We start from the raw sequence: 23,009 nt of genomic DNA on the forward strand, positions 1-23,009 counted from the left end.
TGGAACGCTTCCAGGGATGAGAAGCCCACAGCTTCTCCGGGCAGCCCGTCCCACAGCCTCGCCACCCTCACAGTCCCTCCCGGTATCCCACCCAAACCTGCTCCAGAGCGCCTCACCGCCCTCACAGCGAGGAATTCCCTCCCGGTATCTCACCCAAACCTGCTCCAGTTTGGCTCCGCCCCGTGAGGCGGTGCCGCCTCCGCGCTCCGTCCCGCCGCGCTTTGTCCCCCCGCGCTCGCCGTAGCGGCCGCGCCGCAGCCGCCATGGCGGCCGCCTGTGGGAGGCTGGTGCCGAGGGGTGCTGCCATCGCCCTGCCCGGCCGTGAGCACCGCCCGGGCCCTCACCCTCACCCCGGAGCCTTCCCCGGGCCTCCCCGGGCCCCGCGCCTTCCTCCTGCCCTCCCTGGCCCACAGAGCGGGGGGGGAGGAGGCTCCTGGCCTGGCGGGCGGGTTGTGGTGCCATGCCCTGCTTTAGTGGGGAGAGGTTAAACTTGAAATCACGAGTGTTTTAAACACTCTGTTGTATTTTACAGGGTGTTTTTCTTTATCGGGATATCGAGTGAGCAGCGATGGAAAGACACCGAAATTCCAGCCGCCTCCGAAGCCCGTCATTATCGACAGGAAGACGAAGAAGGAGGAGAGCAGGTGAGGGTGTCGCACTGCTCACCTGGGCTGGTACAGCCTCACCTGGGCCGTGCTCGGGCTCTCACTGTGTGAGCACTCACTTAAAGAATCAAGGAATTACTATAACAAAAATGAAAAAACCCAACACGGTTTGTAAAATTCTAGCAAAGACATTTGAGTTGGAATATGCTCAAAACACCTTAAAACACTGTTTCTGGAGTTTCTGAAAGCCATGAAACATGAAAAAAAAAAAACATAGAGCAGTAAATACTTTTGCAAATTTCGGGTTAATGTGGGAGATCATGTCTGTTAAAGGCATGTTTTTGTGACAGGGACACAGGTCCTGTGTCTGCCTTTGCCTTGGACTTCAGTGCTGGTTGTGCATCACTGGTTGTGACAGGGACCTGATATCTCTGGTAGCCTTCATGAGATGCCTCATTCTGGGTACTTTTGATGTCACCTCAGCCCATTTCATGGAATCACAGAATGGTTTGGGTTGGAAGGGACCTAAAGATCATCTCATTCCAACCCCCCCCTGCCATGGGCAGGGACACCTCCCACTAGAGCAGCTTGCTCCAAGTCCCATCCAGCCTCTTCATGAACACTTCCAGGATTGGGGCATCCACAACCTCCCTGGGTTTTAAACCAAATTTGCCCTACTTTAAGTGACCCAGTGGTTCAAAGTGCAGTGCTGTGTCTGGAAGAAGAGTGGTAGCACTGTATTATTCATCTGCCCCCTCCAAAACCTCACTTTGAAGATCATGAGGAGGTTTGGTGTTGTTTGCTGCCTGTGGGTAGCAGCACCAGCCAGAACCTCTGCTGCCCCCACAGCCCCATAAAGTTTGTAGGGCAGATTTGCATTTGTCCTCCTCTCTTTTGGGCACTTCTCTCCTGGCCAGATCCAGGACTTTTAAGATGCATCTGTACAACTGAATTAAGTTTACCTTCATCTGTCTGCTCTGAGGGCAGGTGGTCTTGCCATCCAAACCTGAGTAAGCACATCCAAATATCTCATGGAAATGGTTCTCAGCTGTAGCCAATCCATGTCAGGAAATATGCACTCAGCTCAACAGTCAATAACTGAGGTCCAGGCCATGGAGAAATTCTTTGGCATGGTGTAATTTTTTAGTAGCAAAAAATAGTTTTACCAGTCTATTTAAGCTTCTGTAACACAGAAGGACATTTATGTGGTGTGTCCTGTAGAATCAGTTTGTGAAAACTGTAATAGATTCTTCCATATCTGTTATTAAAGTCAACAAATAGTAAGAGTTTTGTCATGGTGATTACAATTAAACCATGAAATAACCTGTTTCTAAGCTGTGACAGCACTAATTGAACTGGCCTCTTTCAGTCAGCTCCTCTGAGACCAACATGTATTACTGGTTTGGGAAAAAATCTGTTTAAAAGAACAACAAAAAAGCCACATAAAAACCCAAAACCAACATCAAAACCACACAAAAAATCCTTTTAGATAACAAAGCCAATAATTAAATAAAATTGGTGACTTCAGAGACTGCAGTTCATATCTCTGAAAAGGCAACAGCTGGTAATTCTTAGGCCAAATACTTAGAATTGTCTCATAGTTTTTATGCAAATGCTTTTGTTTCATACTTCTAAAAGTCTGGCTTTTCTTACAGGTTCCTGAGCCCTGAATTTATACCTCCCAGAGGGAGAAAAGATCCTCTTAAATACTATATAGAAAGAAAGGATATGATACAGAGAAGAAAAGTTTTCAACATCCCAGAATTCTATGTTGGTCAGTGTCAGCACTAAAACTTTTGTAATTCTGTCAGTATTTTATATTGTGTGGGGTGTGGTCATATGTAGAATAGCACAAAACATAAAGTCTCAGGTGTGTTAGATCAACTGGATGTGTTTCTATATGTAACACTTTGTATTTTAATCTCACATTTGTATCCTGATTAACTAAAAGAGTAATCCTAATGTGTTCCTTATGTGGGTATTTTTCAGTCCTGAGCATATGGTTTACCAGTAGAGCTAAGGAAAAAAAAATACATTAGATTAATTATATTCAATTTGGATTGAGAAGAGCAAAAAAAAAAAAAAAAAAGATGAAGAAAGTTTGCAGTTAACCTGCAGTATCAGGCTATATTAATTCAGGTCACCTTAGCAGCTTTTTCTGTTTCTGGTAGTTTTTATGAGAAGCAAAAGTATTTTCAAAATGCACCTGAATCGTTGCACTTTGCCTGATTCTTCCCACATTTTGGCACACATTAACTGTTTATTTACGTATTAAATGAACATATTAACTATTAATTCTAATCCATTTTCTGGTAGGCAGTATACTGGCTGTGACGACTGCGAATCCCCTGGCCAGTGACAAATCCAGCCGCTTTGTGGGGATCTGCATCCAGAGGGGAGGGACAGGGCTCGGCGCCACCTTTGTCCTCCGCAATGTCATAGAAGACCAAGGTGGGGCTTCAGCTGTGGTAATTGTGCTGCAAATGTTCAGCAAAAAATGAGTATGTTGTAGAAGTTTAGTCTGTGGGGAGGAAAACAGCAGATTGAAGTGTAAGTATGAGTCTGCCTGTTAGTATACTGTGCAAGTTTAAAACTGTGTACACAGAAATGCTGATGTGCTCTGTACTTGAAGGTATGGAATTGCACAGTAATTTTCAGACATTTTGTGAAGGTTGTGCTTATGTCTGAGCCTGGGTTGTGTGTTACCATGTAAATACCAGCCCAGTTTGAGCACTGTGTGTTTTCATAAACTAGGGATGTAGGTGTGAACTGTTTTAATAAGCAGCAGATTAGAAGAGTTTTATCACAGGTTCATATTCTGGATTATGACAAAATCAGGGACAGTGCAAATAGTGGAGTTCTGAGAGCAAATATGAAAAGGGTGGGTGTCTCCTCGGACACACTACACCTACACTGAGATGTGTAACTAACACCCACTGTAACCAAAAGGAAATGAAATTGAAAACCCAAGCTCATCTTCCTTAAATTCGAGCCATTGAAGTCTCTTCTACAGAATGGTTTCATAGATTTGATTTACAAAGAAATGTGCAGACACAGTGCACAAGTACAATCACAACTGCACACAGCACTGTAGTGCTCTGAGTAGTAAACAGCAGTTTGCAATGATACAGAAATGTGTAACTGAAGCAACACTGCTCCTGAATTTGGTCCATTAAACCAGGCTTTCTGTCTCTAAGGGGTTGAAATCTGTTACGAACTGTACAGCCCTCGCATCCAGGCCATCGAGGTGCTGAAGCTGGAGAAGAGGCTGGATGAGAACCTGATGTACCTGCGGGACGCCCTCCCCGAGTACAGCACTGTCGATGTCAATATGAAACCTGTGCCTCGCATGGACAATGAGGAAATCCCTGTGAACAAGGTAGGAGCCACGTGTGTCAGGGGCAAAGCACAGGATTGTTTACAGCTTCCATTATGACTGTTATCCTGGCAGGCTGGAGCAGCTCTTTGCTCTACATCAGTTACCAGGGTGACAAAAGTAGATAAAATCAGGCAAGTCTTTGTGCCATTTCTATAATGAAAGAATGGTGAGAATGTAAACACCTACCATCCTCTGGAGTTCATTTTGAAGACACACAAAGAGGAGCAGCTTCTACATTCCTCTGTAGAACTGTGCAGAAGGGAAAGCTTTTCTTACAGGAATGTTTTTGTTAATGTAGTTACTGATTCAGGAGTGCTTGGTGTCAGGAAACAAGGTAAGAAAGATAGAAGAGTCACCTAAAATCTGCATCTCTGGGAAGATCCAGAAACCATCAGACCCTGCCAGAGTGTTGTGTAGAAACTCAGTATGGTAATTCCCCCCTTTCCCTCTCATGCTACTTTTCTTTTTTTCTTAATAAGGAGTAAAACTAGAAAAGATGAGTTAGCTTCAGTTTATGTTTCTGTGATAAATCAAGACAGAGTTAATTAAAAAGTTTTACAAGATACTACTATAACAATGATAGTATCATAATAGTTTCTAAACAACACACTGACAGATTGGTCCGTTTTCTCTTACTTTCCTCCTGTTAGAGCAGGAGTTGTCACTTTTGCTAAGATCACAATCAAAAATCTACTTTCTTAGTACCTTTTTATTGTTATGGGGTTTTAAAAATTTTTAATCTTTCATTCTAGGTGCAGGTACGAATGAAACCTAAACCATGGTCAAAACGGTGGGAAAGACCCAAATACAATATAAAGGGAATCAAGTTTGAGCTACCAGAACATAAAATGCAAGCAGCACAGAAGTGGAGCCAGCCATGGCTGGAGTTTGACATGCTGAGAGAATATGATACTTCAAAAATAGAGGAAAAGATTCGGAAAGAACTGAGTGAAGAACTTGAAAAATAATGGGTTTTTGTGGTCTAGAATTCCTGAGAAAATTAATATTTTTAGTTTACTGTATGAATGATCAGTTGTCAAGTTTTGTATATACATGGGTAAAGCAACAATAAAGTTAACCTTTCCAGATTTCGGCATGAACAGATTTCTGTGGCTTAAGTGTCCACTGCCCTCTCAATGCCTACAAGTCATTACAAGGAATCTTTCTTCCAGGAACAAACATCTACAGAGCTAAATTGTGACAGAACATCAATCACATTTTTGTCATAGCACAAGGCTGGTGCTAGAGACAAGCTGGGATGAGGCAAAGCAGAACAAGAGAAAAGCAATGAGATCATGAGCTTGTGGTGATTGCTGATCAGCAGTTGCATTTTTGTTGGCATTCTGAGAGGAAAAACAGCAGAAACTGATTATTAGAAAGTAGCATCTGCAACATAAATCCTGAAGCTACTGTAAGTTAGTGGAGCTGGAGGAGCTTCTTTTCATACGACTTAATAACATTTTGTCACATGTTAAAGAATTGAGCTGTAAGAGTCATTACCAAAGTAAAATATTTTATTTTCAAAAAAACCCCAAATTATTTTTAATCTTTTGTCTGTAATACTGATCAAACCTATTTACAATTGAAATATTTTACAAAAATATATTTTTAACTTAAAAAAATATAAAAAGAAGGCATAAGGATTAAGTCTACAAGATTTAAATTCTATTCCCAGAAGATTTTGGAGAAATAGTCACAAACATAGATTCTGTGATGCATTACAGTTTTTACAATGACACATCCCTGTTATTCTGTAACAATATTCATTGCAAATATACAAAATTACAAAACATTAGCAATAATATCCTAATAAGGATATGAAGAAGTAAAGCTCTGTAGAGCTTACTGGGAAGCAAAGGGAGATTTCTAGAACTGCAGTTACTAGAAAGTAACTTGTTCTGTTCTCATCATCACAGTGTCTGTGATGACAATCCTGATTCCTTACCTGCACACTGACCCCCCCCTTGTTTCTGTATCAGGGGCATCATGAATCCTTGTTCAGCCGAGGAATGGCTGAACAATAACCCCACCAAAAATCACTGTGGACCACAAGTCAGAAAAGCTCAGTGACTGCTGAGTCAGAATGGCATTTGGCAATTAATACTGAAAATAACCTCTCCAGTTGCCTACTGGCTAGCAGTGATGAAGTTCACAGGCACTTTCTGTTTGCAGGATTCCATCCAAGAAGGATACAGCACTAAAGCACTGTCACACATTTAAGAATGCCTGAACCATTGCTTTGACAACTGCAACTTCTAAATATTCCATAATCTAGGAGTAGATGGCCGTAAAAGACATTTTGAACAAACACCTCATGTATTTAATACCAAGAAAGTGATTACCACTACCTCTGAGCAGGCAGGATCAACTAATTAAATTTCATATTAGAACTGGTTTACTGTGCATAGCAGGCTTGTTCCAGTAATGTAAACATTCCTTCAAAGGTTTCTATTTCCCAATCATTGCTTTAAGGTGTTCAAGTTTATGCTCTTCAATGAAGTCTTCTACAATATGCAAAGCTCCAATTTTCACCAGCAGGAGAAGAACTTCTTTTGTTTCATCACTATTTAAGAATAATAAAAAAAAAATTTAAAAATATAGCAGCACTTTTATTGACCTGTGTAAACTACAATTTTTGTTTCCTGATCTTGGCTACCGTGATCATTAACAGCACCCAACATCAACCACCTCAAACTCTCACAGTAAACAAGGACTGCTCAAGTGCTCCTTCACATTAGACTCCGTCTTTTCTTTTATATATATATATATATACATGACATGAGCATACTTTAAAGTGTCAAATATATGGTATTTAAGGAATTTTTTTAAATTTTAACACAAAGTATTTGGGGAAGCACTTGAATGTCAAGGACAGCCTCATCCATTACCTGTGATTGTCCTTGTGTAGTGCACGGGCACATTGCAGCAAGTGCTGGCTGAAGTTCAGTAATTCAGGGAGAGTTGATCCACCCTTGAGATCTTGGAACCATCTTTCTGGGAGGCATGCAACCACCTGTTAACAGAGTATTTGGAAAAAGTTTAACAAGCATTTCAATATAACCAAGTCACATCATTTCTGACAGGAACCTTCTGGCAGGTTCAGTCATTATTACTGTGTTTTTTCCTTCAAACCAATATTGATTATCTCTCTAAGTAGTTATGCTTAAGAACCTACAGACCAGTATTTGCTCTAAAATGCTCTTATGCAGCAAGGTTGCTAAAAAAAAATAAAATAAAATTTTAAATGTTTACATTTTCTTTTTTTTAAATATTCCATTTTCAGTTTTGACCCCTCTTCATAAAAAACAAAAGGCTTTGAGCATACACCCTCTTCCACTGATTGTTATCTTTTACCTTATCACACTTCTTGATGTTATCTGGCCCTAGTGGTGTGTTGAGGATGTTCAGCAGAAGATAACGATTCAGCAGCTTGCTCAGGCCCAAATCACGGAGCTTGTCTTCCTGGACAATCCCATCCCAAAGAACAACGTTGGAGAGCAGCTGCAGGTAATGAAGAAACAAAGAATCTGTAGAGCTGCTGGCTCTAAGTGTGCCAAAACTCTTACAAGTTTAATTAAAAAAAAAACCATAGAAAGGTAATATGTGCATCCAATGCAAGTACAGTAAATAACCTAATTAATTTTACAAGTGGATCTCTCTGTATGTATAGATACACCTGTATATGTCTATACATGACCTCCCAAGGGTGGGAAGAAAATTTTACCCTGCTAGGGGGTTTAACAATTTGCTAAGTACAGAAGGCAAGTAAGAAAACTGTCAGAGAAGCAAAGACAGAAGTGAAAAAGTTACATCAACTGCTCAGGACAAGACTACACACAGTCCCTCATGACATGATGATGCTACAGTTTGTGGCATCACAAAGGTTTTTTTGTAGTTCATATCAGTATTATTAGGCACTGAGGGTTTTTTCTGTTGCCTCTATCACTATAAATCCTTACAACTGTAATTTCTGAGTGTGGTGTAAGGCTGTGTTTGTGAAGGGAAAACACCTTGAGGTTAAGCTACCTGAAAGTTAACTACTCTGAGCCAAGGAGGAGGACAGGCAACATGAATAGCAGAAAACTGAAATATGGTCTGGGATGTTAATGTTTCCAGTGAAATGAATTTCAGAGAGGACAAACAAAACAAATACAGCCCTATTTTCTCTACCTTAACAGCTGACCAAAATCGTCTCTCTTGAAACTTGGAACGTACTGATGACTTGTCTTCCACAGTGCTGGTCATGGGAAGAAAAAGTCAAAATAAAGATTATTTTTGCTGGATTTAAAAGGAGATAAACAGACATCTGATCTCTCAGACATGGATGCGTACAATATTTCATTTACATCTGTAGGGGAGAAAGGTAGAGGAACTAAAAAAATACAAACTGAAGAGAGTCAGAGGGTTAGCTTACCTTTTAGGATACAGAGGAATAAAGACATCTTCCTCTACAGATTTCTTCATTCTTAGGACAACCGTGTTCATCAAATCCTATTAAAAAAGAATTATTAATGTGTCCTCAGAAGAAAGACTTCATATTCCATTTGTAACAACCTCAAAGGTTATTTAGTTCTTCCAGAGGTCTGATATCTTAGAGATAAGTGCAGCTGCCATTTGAATATAACACACATTGAGACCCTGAATAAAAAATAGAAACAGCAGACAAATCACAGCTGTAATTATCTATAGGCTTAGCCTAGAGGGTTTTGCTATATCCCTAAGCTATATCCCTAGGTGAGGCCTGTTTTTACACATTAATCTGCAAGGCAGCAAGAAAACTGTACAGATTAAAATCAAAGCAAGTTATACACATGGGATCTCCACTAAAAGATGTTAAATTTTATGTAAAGAAAAATCACCATAGCTAGATAGCATGCATTTTTGAGCAACATGTTTTCAGGTGCCATAGATTGCCACCTAGCTTTTTTTTTTAAGCCTATTTATTTAAGTTCTTGCTAAGATCAGTTGTATCACTTGACTTTAAGCCATGGTTTCAAAACAGCAGACTTTGGAAGGCATAAACATTTTCTTTAAAATATTTCTTTTCATACTCGGGGCCCAAACATCCATCCCATTTCACCACTTAATCCATCCCATTTTCACTAGATAAACTTCCTGATTTACATCAGAATAAACCCAGAATCAGGCTAAGAAGGGCTTCCTAGAGTGACTGTGTATATAAAAGTAATTATTAAAGGATTGCTAGGATTACATAGTAGTTTTCCTCCTCACCAATTAACCAACCTTTGGGGATTCTCAAGTTTTAAAATTTTAGGCCTACTTTATAAATAAAAGCTTAAGGGATGCACCACTGAAGCATTACTAGCATATAAAGCTCAAATTTGAAAAGATAATTAAATGCAAATCATTGTTATTGCAGTGAAGGAAGATTAGATCTAAAACAGATTCTGGATAGATACAGGCAGAATTTTTTAACTGACAGCAGCTGATTTCTGCCTCATCATCTTCAGCAAGGAGAGCATCAATGAGCTGGAAGTTTTAACTGCTCAATCATCTAAGTGGCAAAACAAAAAAGTAATCAGAACCAAACAGCTTCAGGAGAATGTTCTCAGTGCCCACAGGAGCACACACAGAAGTACACAGTGGGTGAAGTTCCCCTTTCTCGGTACCACAGCTTTTACCTCTCTTGCTCGGCTGGACTCATTTTTGGCAAGGATTTGTTTCCCAAAGATGTTATTGCAAAGCTGTACGAGGTTCTTTGTCTGTGAAGTAGATAAAGGATCCCACACACTCTTCACAAGTGCTGAAAAAAACCAGGAATTTATTTCATTCATAATATGCAAGTTACTTATCTGCCCTAGTTTCAAGCCATTACAATGTAACAAAGGTAAACATATAAAAAGCTCAGCCTCCCCCAATAATTTTGAAGAGGCCACCTCAGCCGCACTCTGTGGAACTACACAATCATTACATCTTGGAGCCACTCTGTGGAACTACACAATCATTGCATCTTGGAGCACTGGGATATCACCCACATTATTTGATATTATCATTTTTATTTAAGGTTTGATTGCGTAGCTGCAGTGAACGCTTTCAGTACAATCTTATCATACCTGTAATTTTGGGAAGAACAGTTTTTTCAATCACTCTAGGCAAAACTTCTTTATCATGATCATCATCTCTTTTTGATTCAGATATATTTTCTGCATCACCAAATTCTTCTATAGCTCTGAACCAGGGCATCTCTTCTAACTCTGTAAAATTCTGCTGAAAGATGAATCCTGTTAGTTGTTCAGCTGTCAGCATTAACAGAAAAGCTCAATCCAGCAACACCCAAATTCCCACTTAATTTCAGCTTCATCCTCATCACTGAATGGGCCAAAACAGCAAAACTAGTTTAAAAGCTGCAATTTAATGGGTAGGATTCTTCAAGTGTCTTCAAAGAACCCAGGAGAACTGTTTTTACAGGAGGTGTAAAAGGAGCTGGAGGTAAAAGGAAAGGGGAAATTTAAGAATATTCCAAAATATGCTTCAGTTTTGGAGACAACACAGTAGCTTTCTTAATTTCTAATTCACTGTGCTAGGTATAGGAAAAAAAATCATTCTTCATATTAATACATCATACACACACAGACACAATTTTTAACAAAAATGTCAGCTGATGCACCTACCTCAAGAGGATTCCAACTTATTAAATGAACTCTGATCAATGGGTTTAATAGCTTAGGCAGGCAGAAACTGATGTAAGCATCACAGTAAGAGTCAGGAAACTTCTCTTTCCATTCCTGGAATTTCAACAGGATTTTTCTGATGTCACAAAAATCTGCGTGGACATCTTCAAAGATTTTCCTACTATCCTCTAAAACATTATCTATGGATAATATTCATTGGGAATAAAAAGAAACAATCACAGAACTTATTGAGGCATAAGCTGAAGGGTTTATGCATCTATAGGACATAAGAGATATTTTTATGAGAATTGCATTTGTTATTTATCTTTGACACACCTGACATTGAAATGGTTTAAAAGCAGCTCCCACAAAAACTCAGTTGTACAGAAAAATAGTGTCAGAAGACCAAGGAAAGACATGACCTTTTTCACAGATTTATATAACCACTGTATTTCAAACTTCGTTCCAGAATGATAAAATTTCAGGCATGAAAATCCCTTCTGCTGTTACGTTAAGAAAAGTTATTATACCTTTCTCTCCTCCTCTTCATCCATTCACTCAAGATAATTAAAACACTGTAAGCAACCTTTAATTCACACTCCAGCTTCAGGAAATAAATTGACTGTACAAAACATGTTGCAGCACTGCACTGAGTACTGCCAGATCAGCTCTGGCAGAATCTGACACAGCTAACCTCTAGTTAAAAAAGCCATGTAGAGTGCTGCCACCACAGGAAATCTACAACCATTCATTCATTCCTCCTAAGTCATTAGTCAGAACTGCCTGGGTGCATTTTTTTCTACAGTGTGCAAATACAAACATGGAACTCAAATGAAATATTCCTCTACTTTTCCCTAAAAAAAAAAACCAAACCATTAAAGAAATATCAACAAGAGATCTTGTTCTAGGACATGACATTAGGCCTGTCACCAACCTTTGCTCTTCTGGAACTCGTCCTCCTCTGTGGGAGTCAGCTCCTCATCACTGGACAAGCCCTCGTGGTGATCTCTTCTCCTGAGTGCTCCCTCGCCTGCCTCCTGCAAGCCCTGCATTTGGGAATGAACTCAGATGAGTTATCCTCTCCTGTGTCTGCAGGAGACAGCTTAAAAAAATAATCCAACTTCAAAAAATGTACTTAAAACAAGTCGTGAGAACAACAGCCTGAGGAGAGGCAATGGGGGAGCAACAGTGACTACAGAACCGAAAGAACTCCTAAACTGTGGAAAAATGAGGGGATTTGGAAACTGACATCCAAGAGCTTAGAGCAACATCTCTGACCTCCCCCATGAGCCCTGCAATAACCTTCCCTTAACCTCATCACCACTGATGAGGCTAACAACTCATCCCACCTGAGCATCTGGTGGTTCAACCAGATCCTGTCTGACAGTTTAATGTGTATTTACTGAGCTCTCAGACTGTCCTGCCAGTCCTGGACCACTTGTTCAACAACCCACAGGAAAAAGGTGATAGCACCCATGTGCCAGTGGGGTTCCAAAAACTATTGCCATGGCATCAAGAGAAACAGACTGCAAAGTCAATGGCTTGAATTTCTACCACAGGAAAATGATAAATAATATGGAAGTGATATTACATAAATACTTTTAAACAGTTATTCACATCCATTACCATTAAAAGTTAACTGCTTTGAGAGGAAGTTATTATTATTATTATTATACCACTTTTCCTCCAGTAAAATTTCAAGGTACTTGCTGCTTCAAAGTATAGTTATGACTTGAGGTACCAACTATAAAATTTTCAAAGCTCCCAATAATATGAAAAAAAAAATTGGTACCAATCTGTGAACACTAACATCCAAAATGTAGCATCTGTCTGACCTACACTGATAGCAGACCTAGGGCTACAGGTTGATTTGTTTCACTCACCATTGCCTCTCCAGCAGAAACAATTCTGCCCAATTTTGCTATTTATACATAATACAGAAATGTATTTCTGTAGAAATTAATAATATTATTAATTAAAATAGGAAGAAAAAAGCTCCCCTCATAATTTTGTCTCACTTAAGACTTTTTAGTTTAAAATATCCAGCTCTATTAGCATTCAGGTTCAAATCAATATGAAGAGAATGACATTATAGCATAGATGGCTTCCATGTACTTCAAGTTTTGGAAAGCAAATACTGAAATATTTTTAGAGTAATCTCATTTAGTAATCCTACAGGTTTACATTCATGACTGCAGGAATGACAGGAAGTCAGTGCACAGCACATTTATCAGAATTGAGTGCACCTCTGTGTAAGAGTTACCTTCGATGCTCACACATTTCCAGGACCTGTGTCTTCTCATCACCTCCCAATTTGCTTTTCACTGGTTTGTCATTCCCACCTATACGACAGAAACAGCCAAAAATAAAGTGGTACATTTTTAAAGTTCCTGTTATATTTTCAAACAGGAAAAAAAAGAATCTCCTTCTATTGTTTTGAAGTTGTTGTTTTTTTTTTAATTTGGAAAATAGCCAACAAAAGAACAAACCTAATCAAAAGTCTAACAGTACCCAGAGTAAGTCAGAGTGAATTGCTTGTAGCCTTAATAACTGGCTGATGTGCAAAACATGGCAAAGAGAAAGTGTGTACTACTACTGAAGTACTATCATGTAAGAAAAAACAGCCTTTCCACTATATTAAATACAACTAGGAACATAAAAAACAATGCTATGTGCTGCTAAACATGCAACTACAGTCTCATTTGTAATGAGCTGGAGGTAAAATCATTTTAATAGCAATTCTTACTGTGGCATTACTCTTTTCTCCTTACACCTACTGTCAGTTGGCCACTCCATTTTACAAAACCATCTTGGCTGCTACTTTCTCTCATCAGCAGTTTATCCCCTCAAGTGAGAAGACTGAACCCATATGATTTAGTATTTACCAGGATCCAGTGCATCTGCCCTCCATCTGTTCCCAGCAGCTCCAAGCAGATTGCTCTCAGCTTTGCCTGAACAGTTTTAAAGGGTTTTGGAGGTCTGGTTTGTTTGGGTTTTTTAAATAGCAGCAGCTAGAGATTCGCACAGCATGTAAACAATACCTTAGCGAGGAAAGAAAATATGAGCTGAGAAAACTGTACTAATTTTTCCTACAGTGACTGAAACACAGTTTTCTTTTAGATAAAACCCTTACACAGAGTAGCTTCTCACTTCATATTCTGCCGCATTGGTGTCACCTCCTGGTTTGAAATCCCCAATCTGGGCACATACATAGCCTTACAGACACCCTCAGGTAAAAGTGATGTTGCCAATTACACACTCAGCTTTTTCAGGTATTCACAGAATTCAGTAATAAGCAAGCTTTCTCCAACTTGAAACCTACTGGAAAACTGACTCCCATTTTTCTTTTTAAATATTGATGGGAAATTGAACAATTAAAAATTGACAAGGTACTTGGTCACCTCATATTCAGAGAAATTAAGCCAGAGAAAAACAGTGTCATGGGCATTACTGAGGCAAGAATTTCAAATGAGGTACAGTAGAAACACACCTACTGACAATGGGAAGGGGAAAGGGGATCAAAGGTGAAAATTAAAATCTTAAACCAGGAATTAACTGTATTTCTGCTCAAAGACAGAAATTACTTTCTCACTGAAAATTTGAACTTTGTACTAACTTGTCAGATGCTGAATATAAGCAGATTCATTTTTCAGCTCCTCCTGCCTTCGCTTCGATACTCTCACGGCTCGTTGCTGCAGAAGGGCATGCACAGCCCATTCCAGCTCATTAATGTCCTTCAGCTGCAATACAGCAAACACCAATCAGGCTTTCAATCAGTTTAAATCTCACAAGAATGAGCAAAAACCAACTTCCATGGGGTTTTTGTATGGCTGTGAAATTAAAACAGAAGTATCATAGACTGACAAGTAAGTTCCTGGTCATGGGAGTTTTCAGGCTGAAAACACAAACTGTATGCCAGTTACACATCAAGGACTAAGACTTCATACAAAAGGGTTCACCAGGACACCACTGGTGTCCCTTGTTTTATTGCAGTTTGCTTTTGAGGCACCAGCCACTGAAGAAAATGTATTCCCTAACTAACATTTTTTCTCTTTAAAGTTACTTGAAAAAATACACAACTGCAAAGTGACACAAAATTAAATTAAAATTAAATTTGATTCTGATAGAACTGATTTTTAACTGGGTGGTATCTCTCATTTTTCACTGACAGAATACACCTTTATCATCTTTAAAAAAGAAAAAAAAAATATACATACTTTTTCATTCAAACAGTTTATCAAGTTTTCTACATATGTTTTCATGGTTCTGTAGAATTTATAATTCATAGCTGCATCTGAAGACTTCTCCAGCTCCTGGACAGACATCTTTGAGCTCTCAATATCCTCCATATATTTTTCATACTCTCTCTGGTGGGCACGGTGCACATCCTGTAAGGATGTTATCCTGAAAGAGAGAAACCCAGACAATCAGAACTATTGCCAATTTAACAACTGATGCACTCCAAAACATTTCTCCCATTATAACCACATACAAAATCTTTGCCTGTGCTAATAATAGCACTTGCATTTGACCTGAGCAGCACTGAAAGATTTACTCATGCCAACATTTACAGGGTAGGGACAAACATCACACTTTGGCAACCCAAATGTCATTCATATGGTGCTGGTTTTGAAAGCACCACAGGTATTTAATCTGTACTCCTCAATATACCACACTTCCCAAAAATATAAAAGCCAAAATTACATGGTATCACATTATTAAATAGATTCTACCCAAAGTAATCTGGTAAAAACTACAACTCACATCAGCATGTCCATACCAGTTAATGAAAGCTGTATGGACAGAAGTACCTGTAAGCATTCACTATGTGTTCACTATTAAATACAAACCAACTGACAACTCTTACTATTGTGTGATAAACACCAAAAACTTCTGTCAACACCTGTCTCTAGCAGACAGGTAGCATACAAACATTTACATATATTACAACTCTGCTTCCTCTCTTTTTTACCCCTTCCCTCCTTACATATCCCAAGTATTTGCTCAGTTTGAGCAGGTCTGTAACAGAATCAAAGCACAGACTACAATTTATTTCACTTCCCTGAACTAAACACTTTCCAAAGAAAACAGATGAACTAAGCTATTGTGTTCTACTGTGCTACATATTATAAATAAAAAAATATTAATTTATTTCAGCACTTAATATGTTAAAAACATCTACAAACAAAACAGGTTTGTACCTACACCAAACAGGTTCCTCCTCCCCTTCCTGCTGTTTCCCAGAAAAATTTCCCACTCTTGACAGCTGTATTCTCATGCTTTCTTATTTGACTCTGTACATAACTCTGTACATCAATTCCTTTCAGGTGATTAAGAAAGCATACAGTTCCACAAAAATATTTAGTCCAACTTAGTTTCACTTCTCTAAACAAATGCAGCAATGATGGTCTGTACAAAGTAAAGATTACAAAGAGCTTGGTGCAAGCTCACAGCAGAATTTATGTCTCACTTGTATTAAGTTACTTGTCTAAACTTATCTGAACAGCTGCTTCCCAGTGCTGGGAGGGATGACAGGGGATGGCTTACCTTGGGATGCCTGACCCAGCTGTCCTTCCCACACACCCTCTAGGAGGTTCCCATGTCCACTTCAGCTGCCCACACAGCAGCTGAGCTGCTCAAAAGAAGTCACAGCCTGGCACACAACTAAAGAAAAAGATCCAGGCATGTTCTGAACAGGCTGTAAAGAACTTCGGCTGCTTTAGGAAATATTTTTGCAGCTGGTATAAGAACTACCAGAAGAACTACTAAAAGAAGGAGGATTGGGAGTGCCAGCTCTACCTGCCCCCAGAGAAGTTCTGCTTGCTGGGCAAATGTAACATCAAGCCAAGGCTCCTGTCAAGAACCACCAGTAACCATAAAAAGCTGTTGCCAAATAAAAAATTTACTTTCTAAAGTTCAAGTTGACAGAAACACTCTTGGAAAGTCCAAATGCTCCCCTGAAACAAAGTATTGCCACATAAAGTAAAAAATTTGTAGCACTCCATTAGACATCATTACACTTGGTAACAACCCAAACAAAGCTCAACACTCTGGAAAAAAGAGTAAGACTTCAAAGCTGTTGCCTCATTCTGTGACAAAAACTCAGACAACTAGTAAGTTAAGGCGTTACCTTTCAGTCAGTCTCTTCTTCACAATTTCCAAATTCACAGGTGGTAGAGAAACAGAGGTATCAAACTTGGGTTTGGTTGGCTGATATTTACGCACAGAGGCGTCATCACAAATTTCCTACAAAAATTAAGTGTCAATTTTTAATACACCATTTACACAATTTCTCCCTTTGCAACTCTACAGATCATCAAGACATACCATTTGAATACTAAACATCCAATACAAAGCTATATATTTCAACCACAAAAAAATCTAGACAAAACCCAATCAACTCAAGCATTAAATCCATAACTAACAAGGTCTACAGCTATAAATTGCTGCTGTTTCCTGAAGAGTAGAATTAACTTTTCCATAAGCAAGTGGAGTATGAGGACCTAAGATCATACTGGATTTGAACACGGTCTCAATAGGATGTAACTTTCTCTCATTCCTCTACTCCCCAAATTGGAAAAATTTCTACAACTATCAATACTGACTTCAATAAAGAGCTGGTTATTCAAATACTCCTAAGTCTGATCCAGAGCAAGTGATCCAAGCCAGCATATCAGAATATAGTTAGTTTTTGCCAATTACTTACTGAGAAAAAGACAGCATTCTGCTGAACTGTGAAGAGAGCTCCCAGATTGCCACTCAACAGAAATTCAGCAGAATAAAACAATAATTTTTGCTTTGCAACTTTGCAACATTTGTATCACTTGCATACTCTTGCTTTCAAGATCCCTTGCACAGCAGCAAAAAAATCAGAGTTCAGAATTTTCTTCTCTGCTTCTTGTGATCTCTAATCACAACAGGTATCTGCCTCTGGGGCTGACACCACCACACTGCTTCTCAACGCGCAGACAGAGATTACAGATTTTCATTGTCATCTTCCCATATTTCTAATCATCTTTCCCTGAAGAATCAGGGAATAACTTCCTAAGACCCTCCCTAACAAGAGGGCAGAACAGAGACACAACAGTATTCCAGACAATCTCTCTTGCCTATAAGCAAAAAGCAACTTCCAATGGTTAGGAAAGCATGTGTGTCACCTGAGAGAGCTTAACAGCTTTCTTTATTTGCTGCTCTTCCCACTTGGCTTCATCGTCACTTGATGCATCACCCAGAGACACTGGAAGGTAAAACAACTGTTATTAGATCTAACTACACCCTTTAGTTTTTCCCTTCCATCTAAAGCAACATGGGTCTCCCAGCCAATACTGAGAAGTGATACACACAAAAAACAGCAGATGAAAAACCTGCAGATGGAGGACTGCAAAACTGAAAGGCAAGAAAGGCTTGGAAAAGGCTACTGGGATTTGTAGGATTCACACCAACGTTAATTCCCCCAACTGTTTCTCAAGCAACTACTACTGTAGTAGGAGGCACATAAACATCTTGTTTTTATTTCTCAAAACAAAGTTTACACGCATAATACATGTAAACAAGAGTGTAAGTATAGACCAAGACATGACACCCTTGAGCATTCCAGAACATACACTCAACTACAGATACAAAAAGATCTCGTTAGCATTAACCTGAATGGCAGATTCTGCTCATAGATATGCATACCTTATAGCCCTTATTCAAATACTTAAGTAAACCTGTGCTTCATAACACTATAAGCAGCTCTAAGGGAATAAAAACAATGGAAAAGCCAATTATGTTTTGCATGCAGTAGGTTTGTTTACTTCTGAAGGGCTGGAATGCTGGTTTGTTTGTTTGTTTTCCATTTTTGAAATTTATGTCAGTGCAGGAAGAGCACTTAGAAGGCCAGACCAGAAGCAGGAGACAGGACTTAGAGTAACTTTATTCACAGTAAATGTGCCTCTTACAAGGCCTTTTTTTTGCAGTCAACAAGGCCAAAAATAATTTTGTAAACATTTCTCAAAGTATCCTGCACCACCACCAGTGAGACCTAAACCAGGCCTATGACCCATATAAATAAACCTCAAGTACCAACTGCACAGTCTTTTTCCAAGAGCCCTGAGGAGGCAAAGCCTCACTTCCTAACTGGACAAGTCCCATGTGGCTCCAGAGACTAAAGCAAAGCCTCTGGGAGAAACACCACAAACTCACCCATCTTATCCATCTCTTCAGTCATCCTCTGCCTAAGAGGTCTCATTTTAGGAGCAAAATCGAGATTCTTTGTTTCAGACTCATCTTCACTCTCCAAATCACTGCTTCCTCTTCTGTGAGGGACCTGAGGACTGTTTGAAACATCCAGGGCAAGATAATCAGCCTCTGCCCTGGCTAAGTGACGCTTCCTCCGAGCAGCCTCAACGTGAGCTGCACTGGGGATATTGCCTGCATCAAAGAGAGAGAAAATCTAAGAAAAGACTAAATGCAACACTCTGTATCTAATGCCAATCATCACAACTGTTCAGCACCACTGTACAACCCTGGATACAGAACACAAGATGGCTGCCATGTAGAATATGAGGAGATGAAAAAGTGGCTCTCAACCTCAAAGTGAGGTTTTATTTTCTCCTCATGAAGGGAATTGTGCATCACCAAAGAGGAATTTTCTGCTGCCTTTCTTCTATAACCAGAGCTCATAATTTCTGCTCCATTCCCAAAACTAGCACAGATAGACAACAAATGTTTGCAACTAAAAATGTGGGGGAACCCCTATTCTTCCAGAAGGGTAGCCCTGACTCAGGATAAACAGATGAACAGATGCCAATATTGTAGGTGGTTTAAGCTTAGTGGAACTCATCTCACCTAACCTGTCATGTCCTTCAAACACAAAATGTTCTAAAATAGCTTTCTTGGATAAAAAAAAAAAAAAGCTAGGGAACTAACCTGGTGATAAATCCTTCCCCCTCTGTGGAGAGCTGGATTCATTTTCAGAATCTGAGCTGTTGTAATCCTCATTGAGTGAAGAATAAGTTTCATCCTCATTGTCCTCATCCTCTTCATGAGTATCTTTGGTGTTGCCAACTCCAGGCTCCAACTGACAGATTTCTTCATTATAGGGGAAAAAAGTATGATCCATTATTTCAGTTTCAGCTGCTGGAATATGATGTGCCATAACTGGTTACCAGAAATTATTTACACCTTGCTGCAAAGACTGGTCACTTGTCTATCTCCACCTGTTCTCACCAAAACATGTCAAATTTTAACATTCCAAGAGAGTCACTTACAAGCCAATTCTTGTATTGAATAAAAGCATCTTTGATGATGCTTCCCACAGAAAGACTACGAGTCCTTCTGAGACACAGAGTGTATTTACATGCACAAAAGCAATGAGATCAGCTCTCAGATAACAACTAATTAATTCTGATTGCTCACAGCGTATTTGGATTCTTGACTTGAAAAACTGCATTTAGAAAGCAGTCTTAGTTAAACTATAAACATTTATATCTATCTTGTCTCCAGTTATTATCAAATACTTTAAAAATATTGATTTCTCTTCATCTGCCACTACACTTTCAGTAAATCATAAGATTACTGAACAACAGAATGTACCACCTTTTATAAGAACATGATATGATTTTATAAGTTACTAAGAAAATTTACTATCTCAGCTGAATCACAACCTCAAAGGGAATTATTGACCAATCTCAATCTAATTTACTTTTATCTAACATTAGCAAATATGGTATATCTGTGAATTAACAGAAGTGTCAAAAGGGGAATACATAAAGAGAACTTTTAGATGCATTTGTTTCTAAAACACACCAACTCCAAATATTCAAACAAGAGAGTTACCACAGAATGGTTTGGGTTGGAAGGCACCTTAAAGATCATCTAGTTCCAATTCCCCTTCCACTAGACCAGGTGCTCACAGCCCCATCCAACCTGGCCTGGAACACTTCCAGGGATGGGGAGCCCAGCCTCTCTGGGCAACTGACTGTATTTCAATGGAACTAGGGATACTACCAGAATAATCTAGGCTATTGACTGAATTCAATGAAAACATTTAAATGCTGTAAGAGCACACAAAGTAATAATGTTTGCATTAACTTTCATCAGACAAAATGCAACTAAGCTCACATTTTCCCTCAATGCCAATACTCAGATCAAACTGCAATCTGACAGCAAAAAGCAGTGGATACCTGGCCAATAGTTTGAAATGTATGATGCTGAGGTATAAACTTATCAAAACTTTGTTAACTTTGATGTAGCACATGTCTCTGCATAATCAGGTTTTCTCAAGAACAGCCTCCAAGTTCTGATAAACTTTTACCAAGGTCAAACTGAAAATAATTTCAGCACAAATACATCACAATTATAAACCTGTAAATTACAACTGCAAGTATAATTCTGCATTCAATTAACAAGCAAAAAACATCTAACAGCATTATTTTTACATCACTCTTCATGTATTTCATAAAATATTTAACTAAAAAAAGTACTTACTTTTATTTTCTTCAGCTTCTGTCTGCGCAGGCAGTAAGCTTTCCTTCTTTTTAATTCTAAAGGTTACTTCGTTGAAGGATGGCTTTTTAACTTTAAAAAACTCTTCACCTACCAGATAAAACAAAGTGATTCTGAGTAACATTCATAAAGCCAACAATATACACACATATATGTGTATGTACTGCATACAAATGTGCACGTAAACTCCATGTGTGCACAGCATAACTTCTGAATCACAGAATCAATTAGGTTGGAAAGGACCTCTGAGATCAAATCCAACCTATGACCAAACACCAACATGTCAACAAGGCCATGGCACTAAGGACTATCTATGTCCAGTCTTTCAGTTCTGGCTGGATCAATTCTGAATATTACAGTGGCTTTATCATTCATGATCTATCACCTCTTAGTAAAAGCTGCAGCTCAGCCTCCTCTACACAGCAACACTGCACTGCTGAAATGCAGGGTCTCTCTGCAGCTTGTGGCCACCAAGGTTGATGTCTTCTCATCAACCACAACAGTAACAGCCCAGAAGTGTCAGTTAAACATTCAAGTTTCATTTATTTAAGCTTGTTCAGTCATGGAACCACACAGTACTTGTTCTCTCTGGTTTTCTCCAACTGTAAGAAGATTTCAGATGTTTTCAGCCGAAAGAACGTGGACATACACAATTGCCAAAGTACTTTTCACAGAATCACAGAATTGTCAGGGTTGAAAGGGACCTCTGGAGATCCCCTTGGCCAACCCCTACCAGGGCGGGGTCACCTGGAACAGGTGAGACAGGAATGTGTCCAGGTGGGCTTGGAATGCCTCCAGAGAGGGAGACTGCACGCCCTCCCTCGGCAGCTGTTCCAGTGCTCTGCCACCTTTGATGTAAAAAAGTTCTTTCTCGTGTTGAGGTGGAACTTATTGTGTTTTAGCTTGTGGCCATTGCTCCTCATCCTGTTGCTGGGCATCACCGAACAGAGTCCGGCACCATTCTCTCGCACCCTCATTCGAGATATTTAGATGGACTGATGAGCCCAGCTCTCTGGCTTCTCCAGACTAACCAGGCCCAGCCCAGGTTTTAGTCCGGGTTTACCGTGCAAACCCTCCCGAGAGCCCTTCCCCTGACAGAGCACGGCTGGGTGTGTTTACAGAGACAGGCAGGAGGGGCTCGCTGAGGCGGCAGCCCTAGGCAGAGCCCCTCCGCTCCCGGGCCGTGCTCTGCGGCTCACACACACTCGATCCCTCCTCACCTTCCCGCTCCTCCTCGCCGCCGAAGCTCAGCAGCTCCTTCCCGGCTCGGCCCGACCCCGCTGCGGCCCCGGCTCGGCGCTGCCCCGGGCTCGCCCCGGCTCTGCGCGCCCGCCCTCGGCGGCTGCGGGCCGGCTCCTCCGCGGGCAGCGCCCGCTCCGCGCCGGGATCGCCCTCGGCCTCCGAGGGCTCCGCTTCCCGCTCCGAGGGCGAGCTGGCGCCCGAGTCCGGGGACGGGGCTGAGTCCGGGGACGGGGCTGCGGCCGGCTCCGGCTCTGGCTCCGGCTGTGGCTCCGGCTCGCCCTCGCTGCTGCCGCTGGAGGCTGCGCGCCGCCGGCCGCGGAAGTTGCGCGGGGGACGGCGGAACATCGCGACCGGGAATCGCTGCCGGAACCGCCGCGATCCCAACGTGGGACCCGGCGCGCACGCGCGGCGACTTCGGCGCGCCCCGCCCGCGGCTGGGCGGGAGCTTGGGCGGGACGGAGGGGCAGAAGGGAAAGGTGTAAAAAAATGTGAAAGGCGTTTTTTGGTGATTCATTGATGCCTAAAAATGTAACTTGTTGGGTAAACCGTGAGTCCTTCAGTGCAGGGGCTGCCGTGCTGGGTGGGTGCTCCCCCTCCTCTGCAGTACCATCGAAAGTTTGTGGACTTCTGGTATTATAAAATATAATTTATAAATAATATATG

General features: G+C 40.5%; 2 protein-coding genes across 2 annotated transcripts; one reads left to right on the forward strand and one right to left on the reverse strand.

The window, feature by feature from the left end:
- The first annotated feature begins 243 nt into the window (after positions 1-243).
- Positions 244-5,072, forward strand: MRPL19 (mitochondrial ribosomal protein L19). Its single transcript, XM_036380355.2, has 6 exons — positions 244-321; positions 533-644; positions 2,261-2,379; positions 2,922-3,056; positions 3,803-3,984; positions 4,737-5,072. Exons 1-6 carry the CDS (start codon positions 264-266, stop codon positions 4,950-4,952), a joined length of 822 nt encoding a protein of 273 aa, XP_036236248.1. The 5' UTR covers positions 244-263; the 3' UTR covers positions 4,953-5,072.
- Positions 5,073-5,480: 408 nt separating this feature from the next.
- On the reverse strand, positions 5,481-22,697 carry GCFC2 (GC-rich sequence DNA-binding factor 2). Its single transcript, XM_036380354.2, is given in 19 exon segments — positions 5,481-6,547; positions 6,873-6,997; positions 7,339-7,485; positions 8,155-8,221; positions 8,399-8,475; positions 9,627-9,748; positions 10,059-10,209; positions 10,617-10,816; positions 11,551-11,631; positions 11,634-11,662; positions 12,880-12,958; positions 14,233-14,356; positions 14,834-15,020; positions 16,747-16,862; positions 17,774-17,853; positions 18,801-19,028; positions 19,527-19,688; positions 21,087-21,194; positions 22,325-22,697. Coding segments are annotated over 19 exon segments (2,565 nt in total). The 5' UTR covers positions 22,692-22,697; the 3' UTR covers positions 5,481-6,432.
- Between the last annotated feature and the right edge of the window lie 312 nt (positions 22,698-23,009).

The sequence above is a fragment of the Molothrus ater genome, chromosome 3 (assembly GCF_012460135.2).
Source record: "Molothrus ater isolate BHLD 08-10-18 breed brown headed cowbird chromosome 3, BPBGC_Mater_1.1, whole genome shotgun sequence".
Taxonomy (NCBI): domain Eukaryota; kingdom Metazoa; phylum Chordata; class Aves; order Passeriformes; family Icteridae; genus Molothrus; species Molothrus ater.